This window comes from Sciurus carolinensis, chromosome 13 (genome assembly GCF_902686445.1).
Source record: "Sciurus carolinensis chromosome 13, mSciCar1.2, whole genome shotgun sequence".
NCBI classification, from domain to species: Eukaryota; Metazoa; Chordata; class Mammalia; order Rodentia; family Sciuridae; genus Sciurus; species Sciurus carolinensis.
The window spans coordinates 64,380,442-64,396,531 of NC_062225.1; the positions used below are offsets into that span (position 1 = coordinate 64,380,442).

The window sequence follows — 16,090 nt, forward strand, 5'->3', positions numbered from 1 at the left end:
AAAGGCATTTTACAAATGTACAATGCTTAATAGACAATTTGGCTAGAGCATGGTCACAAGACTCAGAAATTAAAACAGATGGAAACTTCCTCAACCTGGTGGACACCTAAATTGTTCGATTTGTTTTAGACTGTATAATTCTGCCCTACACTACATTCTGAATGTTACATATGCATTTTTTGAGCGGATGTCTTCTGTTCTTAATGAGTGGAATTTTCTGTAAATGTTAGTTCATTTGGTTGATAGTGTTCAAATATTCTGTATCTTTTGTTTCTACTTGCTCTATAATTCATTGAGAAAGAAGAATTGAAATCTCCTAACTAATAATTATAGATTTGTCAATTTTTTTTTTTTCTTTTTTTGATACCAGGGATTAAACCCAGGATCACTTAACCACTGAGCCACATCCCCAGCCCTTTTTATTTTTCATTTTGAGACAGGGTCTTGGTAAGTTGCTTAGGGTCTTGCTACATTGCTGAGAATGGCTTTGAATTTACAAACTTCCTGCCTCGGCCTCCCGAGCTGCTGGGATTACAGGCGTATCCAGCCTCTTGCTTCATTAAAAAAAAAAAGACCACTATTTTATTTGTACATGTATTTAGGATTTATAAAACCTTTGATATATTGATCCTCTTTTTAATATAACTGTTCTTCTTTATCTCTTGTAATATACCTTGCTCTGAAGTTTTCTTTGATATTAATATAACCATTTCTACCTTTTTTTAAAATTAGTGTTTGCATTGTGGTATTTTTTTCACATGCTTTACATATAACCTCTGTGTTTTCTATATGTAAAACGAGATTTTTTTTAATAGACTTTATGTAGTTGGTCATGTTTTTTAAGTTCAGTCTGTCAACTTCCACTTTTTCAGTGTTTCTATCACTTACATTTATTAATAGTTTTCTGTATAGATACATTTATCTTTTTTTTTTTTTTTTTTTTGGGAGGAGCACTGGGGATCGAACCCAGGACCTTGTGCTTACAAGGCAAGCACTCTACTGACTGAACTATCTCCCCAGCCCCTAGATACATTTAAATATACCAATGGTCCCTTGCTGATGATGGTTTGATTTAGGATTTCTCAACTTTATGATGATATGAAAATGGTACTCATTCAGAAAAACTACTTTGAATTTTCCTAGCTACCTATACATGGTACAGTACTCTCGCAATGCTGTACAGCTGCAGTCAGCCAAGCAATCACAAGGGTAAACAGCTAACACTACAGTGTACTGAGTTGCTGAGCTAGGTGTATTAAATGATTTTTAACTTAGAGTTTTTCCAACTTCGGATGAGTTTATTGGGATATAATCATAAGTCAAGAAGCATCTGTATTAAAAAATTTGCTATTTGTTTTATATTTGTCCCTTCTGTTCTTGAGGCCTTTTTTTCTTTTCTACCTTCTTTTGAATTGAGTATTTTATATATTTTTATTTTATCTCTGCTGCTGGTTTTTTATTATATAATTGCAAAACTATTCTTTCAACTGTTTTCTTACTGTAGGGGTCAGCGGTCTACATCAGAAAGCAAAATCTAGTCTGCCACCTGTTTTATTTCTGTATACATTAAGTTATTGTTATTCATAGTAGTCATGCTCTAAATCTCTGCAAATAATTAGCAAGTATTGAACCATTACTCCTAGTGGAAATAAAGTTCAGTTCCTACAGGCCTCTGTTCATAATATTTTTGTCAGTGAAGAAATTAACTTGTACTCACAGCCAATAGCACCATTACTCATGCCTGAATAAAGCTTGATTAACTCAGCCAGAGTTTAGAGCCATTAGTCTAATGGAAATTATCATACTTAAGGACAAGATGAATAATAATCTGAAGGGTTTTTTTCCCAATGTTTCTATTGTATGTTTTATTGTATGAGCTTGACATTTGTTTTTCACATGCTGAAAATGTAATAATTATAATAATCTTGTAATTTAAAAATTCATTGAGGTCCACATCTAATCTTAGTTTAATTAAGATAGTCGAACCTAGATAGAAAGAAAATCTGTTCTAGTGACTTCATTTTTTCTAATTGGCAGTTTGCAGAAAGTAAATAGTATGATACAGTTATCCCTTACCTCAGGACCATTATCTGTTATGTCCTTGCTTCAGTTGAACAAATATTTATGGTCTATTTACTTAGTTGAGTCACAGTGCTAGATACTATGGAAGCCCCCAGGAAGAAAGACAGATTCCCTGCCCATAATGATTTATGCTCCAGAAAAGTTGAGTGAATGTGAAATTACTGTAATATAAGGTAGATCATGAAAGAAAGGTTCAAGATGGTAAAATGACCCAAAATAAGAAAAACTCCTAGACTGTTGAGTTAGGAAAACCTTCCTTTTTGCTTTTGCCATCATCTCCTGGGTACTCCACCTGGGGAAATAAACCTTACTGCTGGTACAGCGCCTACCTGCTACCTACTGATAGCTTGTAGTATAAATAAAATAAGGTGGCTGAGAGAGCAGAAACCAATCCATTTATGCAAATGTGGACTCGACTTTCTTTTTCATGGTGAAATGAATAAAGCCTTGTGTACTATGTAAGCGAGACCTAGGTTTTCAAGAAATTCATGGTAATCTCTGCCTTCCTCGCTCCCCTGAAATAAACTAGACAGACATCTGTAGTTGCTAACTATGAGCAGGTGACAAAAATATGTGATTGCTTATGTAAAGTGTTATTGCAAGATTACTTACAAAGTATGCTGATGATTCCCAAAAGCATGTTTGTGATCCAGATTACTTTCTTAACCTTCAAACATGCCACATGCTGTCTCATTAACTAGGCCTTTGTGCCCCATGTTCCTCTGCTTCCAATAACTTTTCCCCACCATATCCTCTGTTTAGACCTCCAGCAAATCTCACTGACTATTTATTATCACTTTATTTGAATATATGTACCACAAACCTCTGTGAAGCCAGATAACACGGCCACAGTAAGTGCTCAATAATTATTTCTTGGGTGAATAAAGAAAGGAATTCAAGGTAGGCACTATGGCACACACCTGTAATCTCAGCAGCTTGTGAGACTGAAGCAGGAAGATTATAAGTTCCAGGCTAGGCCCAGCAACTTAGTGAGACCCTCAAAATAAAAAAATACAAAGGAGTGGGGATGTACTCAGTAGTAAAGTGCTCTGTTTCATCCCCAGTACCAAAAAAAAAAAAAAAAGGAAAAAGGAAAAAATTCACATGAAGCAACATGATGTTATACTTAAAAACATGAGGTTTTGGTCAAATTGAGGTTCATCTCTACTGTTTACTAGTTGTATACCTTGGTTTCTTATCTGAATAATTATATTGATATTAAAAATAGTACTCATCTCATGGTTGTGCATGTGTGTGTGTGTGCACATGTATGTATGTATTAAATTTCTAAAATACTTAGCGCAGGACCTAGCACATAGTAATCACACCATAGATGTTAGCCTATCAATCTGATCTCAGTGGTTTCCTAACTAAAAAATAAAAATCTCCAAATCTGTAGCCACTGTGCTTTGAGAGTGCTCTCTGTTGAAAATATAATAGAATTCATCAGTGGTGATCTAGAAAATGACTGAAAGTTACTAAACAGCTAAATATATGTCAACTTCCAGTTTTGTTCTTTGTGAAATATACACATGTCAAAAATCTGTCTTATTACAGTATAGATGACAAATTGATTTTTTGATTTGTATAGATAAATTAACAATTTTCTATTAGCTCTACTAATGCTTTTTCTTGGTGCAGAAAATTAATAGGTTAATGGTTTATCAGTTATGTAATTGATCTACTCTTCTTGTATGTGTGTGAAAACTATAGTTTTTATTAGAACACTATAGTGTATCATTCATCAGGGTAAATTTCTTTAGATTAATGGTGATTGCTTATGTGACTTCAGAATCATATAATTTTGAGTTCACCTAATTTAACTAGGCAGTTAATTACCATTGTTGAACAGTAAGTTCAACAATGTGAGTAAGCTTGCTTTTTTGTATTTCCATACCCTCAGGCTATTATATCTAATAGTGAAGTTGAGCTGTTCCTGCGTCATATATACGTTCCCTCCGTTAAACTGCCAAAAAGAGGGCTGGGGAGATAGCTCAGTTGGTAGGGTGCTTGCCTGGTAAGCACAAGGCCCTGGGTTCGATCCCCAGTACCACCAAAAAAAAAAAAAAAAACTGCCAAAAAGAACCTGTGGTGCTACTACAAAGGGGTAAGAATAGATTATATGAGATTTTATTTTATTATACTTTTTTTGGTACTGGTGATTAAACAACCGCTGAGCCACATCCCCAGCCTTTTTTTTTTTTTTTTTTCTTTTTGAGACAGAGTCTTGTTCTAGGACCTTGTTAAATTGCTGAGGATGGCCTTGAACTTGAGATCCTCTTATTTCAGCCTCCCAGATTGCTGGGATTACAGGCTTAAGATCTTTTTGTATCATAAGAGGGATAGGAAAACTATCAAAAGTACATAAATGCAAATCAGAGGTAAATTAGTATAAAATGGAATCAACAATCAAACTTCTGAATAGTAGGAAACTCTCAGATCAGTAAACAGAAACAGAAGGGGAAAGTACAGTTTGCAGATCTTGTTCAAAATTGTAATATAAACATGTAAACATAAAACCAAATAAGATATAAGATTAATATCTTCATTCTATGGGACTGGAGGTATATATCAGTGGTAGAGTGCTTGCCTGGCATATGCAAGACTGGATTCAACACCCAGCACCACCATAAAAAAAGAAAAAAGTCTTCTCATTCTTTAAAGTGCTCATGTATCAGTAAGAAAAACACTGACCTCAACAAATATTTGGTCAAATAATATAAAAATGTATTTCACAAAAAGATTAACAAAATGGGGGAAAACATGGGAAATGTTCAAATAGTTCTAAAATAAGTATGCGCTAGGCACAGTGGCACATGCCTGTTATCCCAGCAACTCAGGAGGCTGAGAAAGGAGGATCACAAGTTTGAGACTAGCCTCAGCAAGAACCTGACTCAAAATAAAAAATACAAAGAACTGGGTTGTAGCTCAGTGATGAAGCATCCCTGGGTTCATTCAAACCAAAAACTAAAACTAAGTATAGATTAGGTATCATGTGTTTAAGGGGAAAATGAAATTGGTTTTCCTGGTATAGTGGGAGGGTATAGTAAAATCTTACAGAAATAGAGAACAGTGATGTAGGCTTATAGTAAGTTAAAAATTGGGTTAAATTCTAACAAAGATAAAATGCAAAATAAATACAAAATATATACAGAGATTTTATTTTCCAAGAAAATCTCGCTTCGACCAACAGGTAATTTTTAGTTGAGCTTTGCTTAAAACTTGACCAAAAGTGGTCACTCTTTGAATTTCATCCAGTTTCATGACACATCCATCCCAAGGGTGGAGTGGGGTGGAGTTTTCTTTTGTTTTTGTTGTTAGCATAAGCCAAAACTTAACTTCCTTTTTTTTTTTTTTTTTTTTGAAGCTTTGAAAGTCTTCCAACATCCATGATACATTGTGATTGGTGCTTACTCATCTTTTATCCTTAGAAATATCTTACTTGAATCAAGTGTTTGGTAAAGAATAACATTTTACCTGCTCTTACTGCTACAAAAGGATACTGCAAATAATCTTTGATGGTAATTACTTGCATTGATGAAACAATTCATAGTTGTCAGCACTGAAGAGAATTTAGTGAGCTGATAAGCACCAGTACTTTTTCCCATCCTACTTCATGTGTCTGTGTCTTAGTTATGCTCAAATTGCTCTCACTAGTTTAGATGGTCAGTTAGTTTGTCTTCCTACGTTCTTCTTTCTTTCTTTCTTTCTTTTTTTTTTTGACATAAGGGAGTTAATTAAGCAGAGTGTCTCCCTGCAGGGTAAGAGAGAAAATGAGAGGAAAAGAAAGGGAAAGAGAAAGGGCGCGCGCAAGAAAGAGTGTGAAAAGCAAGGAGGAGAAAGAAAGTCCCTAGGATCTTCTAAAACACTTTAAAATCTCAAGTTATTTACTCACTCAGGACACCAGTAGACCTTTTCCTTATTTTACATGTGAATGTGAATTAGACCCAGCACAATGGAGCACGCCTGTAATGCCAGAGTCTTGGGAGGCTAAAGCAGGAGGATCGTGAGCAAAGCCAACCTCGGCAATTTAGCGAGACCCTAAGAAACTCAGCAAGACCCTGTCTCTAAGTGAAATATGAAAAAGGGCTGCTGGGGATGTGGCAGTGGTTAAGCACCTCTGGGTTCAATACTCGGTACCAAAAAAAAAAAAAAAAAAAGTGTGGATTAGGCCTTTGTACTGGTCTTAATTGTCAAGTATTATGGTCTTGGTGTCTGGTTTTAATATATAAGATCAAATTAAACTTGTGGTTCTTAACTGAGGAGATTTTGACCCCCAATGGGTCATTTCACAATATCTGAGACATATTTGGTCTTCCCAATGGGAGCCTGGGAAGCAATGCTACTGGCTACTAGTGGGTAGATGGCAAAGGTGCTGTCACAATGCACAGGAGAGCCTCCTCAATAGTTATCTGACCCAAAATGTTAATAATATTAAGTTTGGAACAGCTTATTTAAACTGATACAAAAATAGAATTTCTGAACTTTGGAGAAATCTAAAACTTTTCTGTTAGTACTATCGACAGATCTTGGAATATCTCTTAGATTAAAATCTTCTAATGTAAATTATAATTTGAGATGTTCCAAATAGAATTTCAAGTTGGGTTTGGGCATTTTTGTTTATTATGAATAGTGCATCGTTTCTCTAAATGAGCGTGGACATAGTTATACAGTGAATGTAAGATTTTAACCTGTACATGTGTTAGAGCTAGGGATTGAACTCATGGCCTTGTGTATGCTAAGCAAACACTCTACTCCTGAGCTATCTCACCAGATTCCTATTTCTTATTAGTTGGTACAGCAAAATTAAGCACGAATAAGATCTCTGCCTCCTAGAGATTTATGACTAAGGGGAGCATGTTGTGGTTTTTTTTGTTTTTGCTTTTTGTTTGTTTTCCTGATAAAACACAGAGAACTAATGGGACTGGCAATCAGGAGACATGAAAAGGCAGACAGATCTGAGCAGCAGGGTGAACTAGAAATGAGCCAAGTAAAAATTTGGTTATTGGATCCCAGGTGGGAGGCACCTTAAGAAAATCAGATTACAAGTGAGCAAATCAATACTGAGGGAATAGGCCAAAAGCCTGGCTCATTTTATTATTCTTCATGGGGTCCAAATATTGAAATTACATTAGCTTTGTTATTCATTATTCTTTAAAAAATATTTTTATTAGTTGTTGATGGACCATTGGTTTATTTACTTATTTATGTGCAGTACTGAGAATCAAACCCAATGCCTCATACATGCTAGGTAAGCGCTCTACCACTGAGGTACAACCCAGCCTCATTATTTTGTTTTTTAAAGAATAAACCAAGGAAGACATAGTAGAGTATATTGTTTTGGTAGAGTTTCACTATCAAGGAGACAGACCAGGGATGTAAATTTTTATTTCGTCACTTTCTTGTTTTCTGCTGAGAGGTCCTTCTCAAATCACTTAACTTCTGATCCTTGGTGTGAAGCTACAATCATAATACTCACCTCAATAAAAAAAATGATGGTGATTAATTATAAAACTGGTGGTACAATTCCTGGCATATAATCAGTGTTCAGAAATAGTAATACCTGTGGCTTTTAAGTCTTTTCAAATATGGAAAAATCATGGTCTTGTAGAAATCTTAAAACTAGTAAATACCAGAGCATGTATAACCAACACTCTAACTTTGCTTTGCTCATACCTTTTTAGTATTTAGCAAACTAAAAAATAAGATTCAGTTTTTATCTTATTAAAGGACAGGGGTTACTTGTTTTAGGAATTTTCAGGAAAATAAATAAGATGGCCTATGTCAAGTGCTTTGTACAATTTCTGGTGCATAAATACTATATTCAATGAATGTTAGCTACCCACCTTGCTTTCCTTGCCAGGAGGTTTAGAAGTTATAGCTGTAATGCTACTGCTACTGCTAATTTGTTGAATGAACATAGTAATTGGAGTGAAAAAGGAAATTGACAGAAAGGAAGTCTTTTTAAGTTCCTATTGATGTTCGCAAAATCAGAATTATTCTGACTATAGCTGACCATCTGTATTTAGTTGATTTAAAACATTTAGTTTTAGTTTTGACCATTTATATGGCACTAAATCTGAAGACAGCGTTTGCAGCCTAATTTATGAATGATTTTGGTCTGTTGAATGAATAGATTGTCTCTGTAGACATGGATTGGGTATAATTTTCAGGTTTACCAAAGCAGAGCAAAAAACTCCAGCTGTATCTTTTGTTTTCTAGAAACCAGTTGTCAGTCTGTCTTGTTTTCTCTACCCCATTCTTTCTACTACAGCTGTGTTACAGCAACTTGATGACATCCTCCCCTTTCTCCCTACATTTTTTTGTCTAGGCAAAACAGTGTCAGGCAGCCAGCCATTAGTAATCTGGAGGCTCAAACTGGAAGAAGAAAAAAATTTTAATTCTGCTTATTCAGGTTAAAACCTTGGATAGTGTGGAAGGTCCTAGAAAGTTTGAATTTAAAATAATCAAAATTAATAACAACATAAGAAAAAATTGCTCTGATTTGTGTCAAAAATGCAGGTGTTAATTGAAGCAGCTTTTTTGGTATGTGATATCCAGAAAATTATGAGTCTCAGATTAAAGATGTAAGAATAAATTCAAATGCATTTGAAAAATTTTCTCATTCTTATCTGGATTTCGGTGCTTTGTGTATATATACAGAAACTCATTGGAATTCAACACTTTCCAAAAATTGATGTTAAATGAATATTAGACTTGTTTCTGGGGAATTTTTTAGTGCCAAATTAGTTGCTTAATATTCAACAAGTTGGGGCTGTGCTCAGAGGTAGAGTGCTTGCCTAGCATGTGTGAGGTCCTGGGTTCAATCCCTGGCATCACAAAAATAAGATTTTAAAAAATAATAGTCAATAGATTTTTTTTCTTATCGAAGTTTTAAAACTAGTAAGTACCTGTTAACTAAGTTCTAGGTTCTTAGGGATTCTAGAGGAAACCTGAAAAGAGAACATTCTTGCCAATTATTTACTACTATCTGGTTTATGCATTAAAAAATTCACTCAGTATCAAATTTCAAAATCACATTAATATTCAACATCTCAAGTGCATATGAAAAAAAAAACCTGTGGTGCTGAGAATGTTTAATATTTTAACCTAGGTGTTGGCTACATTTTATTTATTTATATTTATTTATATAAATTTCCCAGTGTCTATACTTTTGCCTCCATTATTCCCTAGAGCAGGGTTTCTCAAATTCGGTACTAAATGGCATTTTGGACCAGATGCATGCACACACACATTTGTCAGACTTGCTAAATGAGATTATTTACTTTACTCATTATACCCAAAACACAAACCTTTTTTAAAAAGTAAATTAAATGGCCAGACACAGTGGTGCAGGCCTGTAAACGCCATGGCTCAGGATGCTGAGGTAGAAGGATGAGTTCAAAGAGAGCCTTGGCAACTTAGTGAGGCCCTAAGCAACTAGGCAAGACCCTGTCTCTAAATAAAATATTAAAAAGGCTTAGGGATGTGGCTCAGTGGTTAAGGCCCCTGGGTTCAATCCCTGGTACAAAAAAAAGCAAATGTATGTTAAAACTCCAGTGGTTTCCCAGTATATTTAGAATGAAACCCATATTCCTTAAAAAAAGTGCCCAGTGATAAATTATTCATTCTTTTGTTTAAATGCACCAATTGTAGGTGACCAAGTATAATAAAAACTTGCAAGCTTCCTACCTCATGTAGCATTTTAGTGACAGAATTTTAATGACATGAGCTTAACCTTAAAGAACTTTCAGAATACATATTACTCAATAATTTTGCAAGTATTGGAATCTTATAACAAGTGTAAGTTAATAACATAAAAAGTAACTTCTATAAAATGCATATAGAAAAATGAGTCTTTTTATTCTTGAAGCCATTGTTCATACAGAGGCAAAGAAAGAGTCCAGAGTGAATAAAGAGATTGCTTGGGAATGATAATTTCATAACTGTATGATGAAATTCTGTTTCTTTCCTATATAGACAAGGAAAAGAGTTCATTTTGCACAGTTAAGAAGACTCAGGTGTAATCTGTAGAAAGCAAATCAGAAAAAGCCAAATAATTCTTATAATAACTTTATGAAATAGACACTCTTCTACAGATGGTTAAACTAAGATAAAATTATACAATTGGTAAGACTTGAACTCAAGGCAGTTTGTCCTTAGTTTTACTGCCCACCCCACATCCCATCAGCAGAGACTATTAGAAAGCTACACAGTTGTGGGTTGGGGAAGAATAAGAACTTTCTTTGTTAATGGAATAATCTCTGTTGCTAAGTAAAAAAATTTAAAAAGCAAGGTACTGAAGCACACACCGTCCACATAAAAGGGAAAAATATAGCCATGTTTACTTGATTGTATATAAAATATGTTCGGAAGAATCTGGGTGATATTGATTATAGGGGAGTCAGCTGAGCAACTAGGACATAGATTTTGCCCTCTTTTACCTTTTGAATTAAAAATTTTTTAGTTGTAGATGGATACAATACCTCAATTTTATTGATTTTTATGTGGTACTGAGGATCAAACCCTATGCTTCACTTGTGCTAAGCAAGTGTTCTAGAAAGAACTATGACCCCAGTCCTACCTTTGTATTTCGAACCATGAAAATTAATTGCCTATTCAAAAATAACATTTTATTTCAAAAGAGTATAATATCCCAAAGTATAAAATAAATATCCCTGAGTCCATACTGATACATATTAAATGATTAAATAAACAAATGGAGGAAAATAGACAAATCTCCTAAGTAGAAGAATTCCAAATAATTGTTGTGGATACTCCACCTTCAAGGAAAGGGGACATAACTTTCTGCTTAAGTGAGGGATGTTTGTTTTGATTTACTTGGAAAAAATATGATCTGGAAAGGGAGTGGGTAACTTTGCAGTGGAGAAATCTGGCAGACCTTACCTCAGTTAACATCAGTGATTTCGTTGATAATAGCTCCCCTTGATAGGATATAATGAAGGTGGCACAGGGTGGCATTTAACCTCTGTGGTCTGCCTCACCGACACCCACAACCCCAGTCTAACCATGAAAAACATCAGACACCAGTAATGGGGGCATCCTTCCTGACCAGCACTCTTTAAAACAGTCAAGGGCTTTAAAGACCAAAGTCTGAGGAAGCTGTCACAGCTAAAAGAGGCCTAAGGGTACATGAGAGCTAAAGGTAGTATGCTAACATGGATGGGATACTGGAACAGAGAAAGGACATTGTATGTTTTTTTTTTTTTTTTTTTGGGGGGTACTGGGGATCGAACTCAGGGCCTTGTGCTTGCGAGGCAAGCACTCTACAAGCTGAGCTATCTCCCCAGCCCTGAAAGGACATTGTAAAAACAGGAAATCTGAATAACATAAGGGCTTTAGTTAATGATAGTAGGTGATTAATTTATAATAAGTGTACCAAACTAATATAAAATGTTAATAATAGATTATATGAGACCCTTTATGTACTATTGTCTGAATTTTTCTGTAAGTATAAAACTACTTTTTAAAATAGACTATTTTTAATATATTGAATAATATTTTTAAAGTAAATTTAAAATTCAGGTGTCTACCTAAAAAGAAAACCTGAGCATCTTTTCAAGTTTGAAGCTCCACAGGTGGTTTTGTTCTGAATTTCTAAAAATTATGAGCAGTAAATCCCTGTATATTCATTTCATTGGCAGATTGGGTTTTGTTTATTTTCTATAATTGTGTAGACTTTTTAAAGTGTGTGCTCATTGTTTATTTCTTGTTTCTTCTTTTTAGATCTATACTATAATATATTCATGTATATCTATAATATATTCATGTTTCCAGACTTCTAATGTTTTTAAAACTTGGCCACAATGTTTCCCTGATGTTCAGTGGTAGGATTTAATCTTCTGTTGCTTTTTTACAAGCCACACTTTCTATTTCATTTAGTTCTGACCCTAGCTTTCAGGTAATCTTTCCAGACACACCTAAATCTCTTACCAACCACATCATTAAATTATAATCATGAATAGCAAAAATCCATCTATTATAGGCTAGTATTACAACTTCTCCCTTTAGAACTCTTAATTTGTCAATTTTGTAGGTGAACATATTATGAAAATATTTATTAGCCTAGAAAATGGCTTTATTCTTTATTATCACCAACAACTTTCTAGCCTCTGATGTACAAGTTTTTATTTTAAATAAATATTGGTAATATTTTCTGTAATTTTTTAAACTTGTTCTTCAGTCTTTTAATACCAATTTCATGTTGTTATTATTCATTAGGTCACGTGTCTGTTAAGAAGGTTATATATATATATTTTTCCAAGCAGTAAGTTTATTTGCTGTTTTCCTGCTTTCACTGTTGTGTGTATTATTCAGTTCTTCATTACCATTCTTTAGGACTTCTGCTTTGATAAAATCAGTATTAATGATCCATATGATTTATTAAAGAGACAAGTATTCTTCATCTCTTTTCTTTTTGTATTGTATAATCCAGACCCTGATTCTTGTTTCCCAACCAATAGCTTCATTCTTTGTTCAGGAGATTGTTCTGGTCTCTTCCTATTTCATTTCCCTTATACAGTGCTATAAGCATTATTTATTTATTTATTTTTTGGGTGCTGGGGATCGAACCCAGGGCCTTGTGCTTACAAGGCAAGCACTCTACTGACTAAGCTATCTCCCCAGCCCCAGCATTATATTTTTTAGGTAACAAATTTGTTCATATTACTACTTTAATCTGTATCTTTGCCTCTTGGATACAGAATAATAATACGAACCGCTAGTATTTATTGATCACAGTGCCATCAAGAAATTTAATTTTGGCAGGAACCCTATAATGCCAGGACTTCTGTTATCCGCATTTTATAAACAAAAAACTGATATAGAGAGGTTTCATAGCTTAAGTTTCTATAGTTAGTAGTAGCAAAGCTCGAACTAGCTCTATCAACCCCAATTTTGTTAGTGTAGCCCCAGTCACGTCAGTGTGCATTTTTGTGCTATTTCTACCCAGCTCTTCCCCACCTCATTCTTCAGTCTCATGGTTACACTCTACCTTAGTCCATTTACCTTGTACTTTCTCAACAGTGACACTTATAATTTTACCTTTAGCCTGTGGAACCCATGCCTGCCCCCAGCCCATCTTTAACTATAGTTCTGTTTAAATATCATACTGGATCCCTTTACTGTACTTTCCCAGTTATTTATTTGCTCTTATTTCTGTGATTTTGTTTATATTTCATTTTCATCATTAGTTTGATCATGTGGTATAATATGTGGTTTATTTCCTACTAGATTATAATCTCCTAGAAGATAGTGTCTTTTTTTCTGTTTATACATTGTGGGGCAAATACTTTGCACTTAGCAGACATGTAAGAACTATGACTTTTAAAAATCAGCTTCATTCATACAAATATTTTGTCAGAAGCTAAACACAGTAGTACATGTCCTTAATCCCAGTCACTTGTGAGATTGAAGCAGGAAGATTGCCAAGTTCCAAGCTGGCCTCAACAACTGAGCAAGACCCCATTTCAAAATAAAAAATAAATAAAAAGGATAGAGGAATGTAGCTTAGTGGCAGAGTACACCCCAGATTCAATCCCCAGTATCACAAAAACAAAACAAAACTCAAATATTTTGTAAGGATGAAATGTGGAATTTTTGTTTTATTAATTATGAAAAATTGTTGCAACTAAGTTATGAAGATATTCTCTAAAATTTTTTAATTATTTTAAATTTTAAATAAAATTAATAATTTTGAGTGTATTTTTATTGTTATCTTTCTAGTTGAGAATCCTTATACTGTTAAATATTTTTTAAAGCATATTATGAACTTTTATAAATCCTATTGGCAACTCAAATTGTTGAAAATAGAATTAGTTTTGTAAAAATCTAAATATTTCTATCTTTTTCTGTTTTTTACCAGGTTTAAAAAATACTAATAATCTCCTAACTTTCTAATTAAGTCCTTGTTTTCCATTTTTTAAAACTTTACAGATTTGAGAACTCTAGAGAGACATAAAATATTTTTCTAACGGGAAAATTATAAAGTCAGAAAATAAGAGGAAGGTAGGTTGCTTCGGCACCTAGAAATACCTGCCATAGATCCTAGATTAATGGTAAAATGGACTGCAAATTTGACTGATTTTTTTTTTTTATGGTAGGCAAAGTAAACAAGAAAACATCACTGATTATATGATCAAGTTGTTCATATTACAAAACCAACCAGGGAATTTTGTATCATGAGTCCTTACAAAGCAGGGCTACTGTATGAAGTAGTAAACTCTATCACCAATAGCATCCCTGCAATAAATGCGTTTATAGTTTTATGGGACTCCTTTCAGGCCATTCAACATAGGCCTGATAGTGCCTGACACACTGTATAGTTTATTAAAGAATATTTTGTGAGTAACTAAAATAAGTCATGAATTCAAAATTATGAGACCTGAAGAATTTTCTAGAGCAGCATATCACAAGCAACTAAAAGATGATCTCATTTTTAAAAATTGATTGGGAAACTAAAATTGGTTCTTTTGTAAGGCAAGTATTTAAAATTCTCTCTTAACCTCAAACTATTTACTATTAAAAATATTAGACACACTTCTTCATATTTTAGGCCACATACAAATCCCAAGCATCTTGGCACTACGTTGACAAAATGGAGAAGCCTTGAAATAATACAGATAGGGCATGTGTGAACAAATCTGCAGTACTCCTGCTCTGGCAAAAGGTTTAGAAGGAAAGGTATTATAATGAGTCATGCATTTGTAATTACAGTGAATAGATGTAAAGTATTAAATAAATGCTAGTGGCTGTATGTGTGTCTGGGAAAAATATTGTAAATAGCACTCTTGTAACTATAGTTTGATTATTATTGGTCTTTAAGCATTGTTCATTAGAACCTACTACAATGATGGAAGTGTTCTATATCTGCCCTGTTCAGTACGGTAACTTGTAGCCAGCATGGCAGTTGAGTGCTTATAATGTGACTTGAGTGACTAAGGAACTAAAATTTTATTTTTACTTAATTCTAATTATTTACATTTAAATAACTACATGTGGTTAGTAGCTACATTAAGCAGCCTTGTGTTGCTGTGACACCTGAGATAATCAGCTTATAAAGAAAAGGTTTCATTTAGCTCAAAGTTTCATAGGTTCCAATTGCTTTCAGTGAGGCAGCACACCATGGTAGGAGTATGTGGCAGAATAGAACTTTTCACCTTATGATCAGGGAGCAAAAGACAGTGAAGAAGAGACCAGGGTCCCACAATCCCTTCAGGACCAATGATGTAAAAACCTTCCAGTAACCTTGCTTCCCATATAAATGCTCCATGATCTCCTAATATTACCACTCCAGGCCAAGCCTGTAACACATGAATCTTTGGTGGACACTTAAGATCCAAACTATACTAGCAACTATAGTAACTGTGTATCAGACAGTACAGTTCTAGAGAATGAGAAATACTGCTTGTCTTTCAGGCTATGATGTACAAGATCAAGATTATATACTTTACCAGCAATATAGAAATCCTCTATTTCAAAGAGATGTGGGGCTGGGGATCTAGCTCATGGTAGAGCACTTGCCCAGCATGTATGAGGCACTGGGTTCAATCCTCAGCATGACACGAAACAAACAAAAAAGTGCTTTAATTCAAAGAGATAAATCTTTTAAGATAATCAATGACTATTTATAAATTTACTTTTCTCTTTTTTAATTTTAACCACAATGCTTCAGTATGTGGTTTACCTTTTGAATATCAATAAAATTGTTATCAAATAGTATTAAGCTAAAGCACTATTTAAAATTCCCTCATAACTTTGAGACATTTACTTGTAAAAACAGAAAGCTATGAGTATATTGATATAGGACTATTTTCCCACAGTTTCCAGAGTGTGGATTCTTTGGCATGTATGATAAAATTCTTCTCTTTCGCCATGACATGAACTCAGAAAATATTTTGCAGCTGATTACCTCAGCAGATGAAATACATGAAGGAGATCTAGTAGAAGTTGTTCTTTCAGGTAAGTACATAGCTCCTTTTATTTTGTT

The 16,090-nt window shown here is 34.1% G+C and overlaps 1 protein-coding gene and 1 non-coding gene across 5 annotated transcripts in view; both read left to right on the forward strand.

Moving 5' to 3' along the window:
- Positions 1-16,090, forward strand: part of Prkd3 (protein kinase D3) — a 70,469-nt gene that overhangs the window by 9,519 nt on the left and 44,860 nt on the right. For 3 of the 4 annotated variants that reach the window (XM_047522294.1, XM_047522295.1, XM_047522297.1), the window contains exon 3: positions 15,924-16,062. In XM_047522294.1, coding sequence (XP_047378250.1) covers positions 15,924-16,062 — 139 coding nt within the window. Of the gene's footprint in view, positions 1-5,473; positions 5,604-15,923; positions 16,063-16,090 lie in introns of those variants that run through there. The other variant, XM_047522298.1, reaches the window with a different exon arrangement.
- On the forward strand, positions 4,066-4,138 carry Trnat-ggu (transfer RNA threonine (anticodon GGU)). Its single transcript has one exon. It is a non-coding gene; the product is annotated as a tRNA-Thr (tRNA).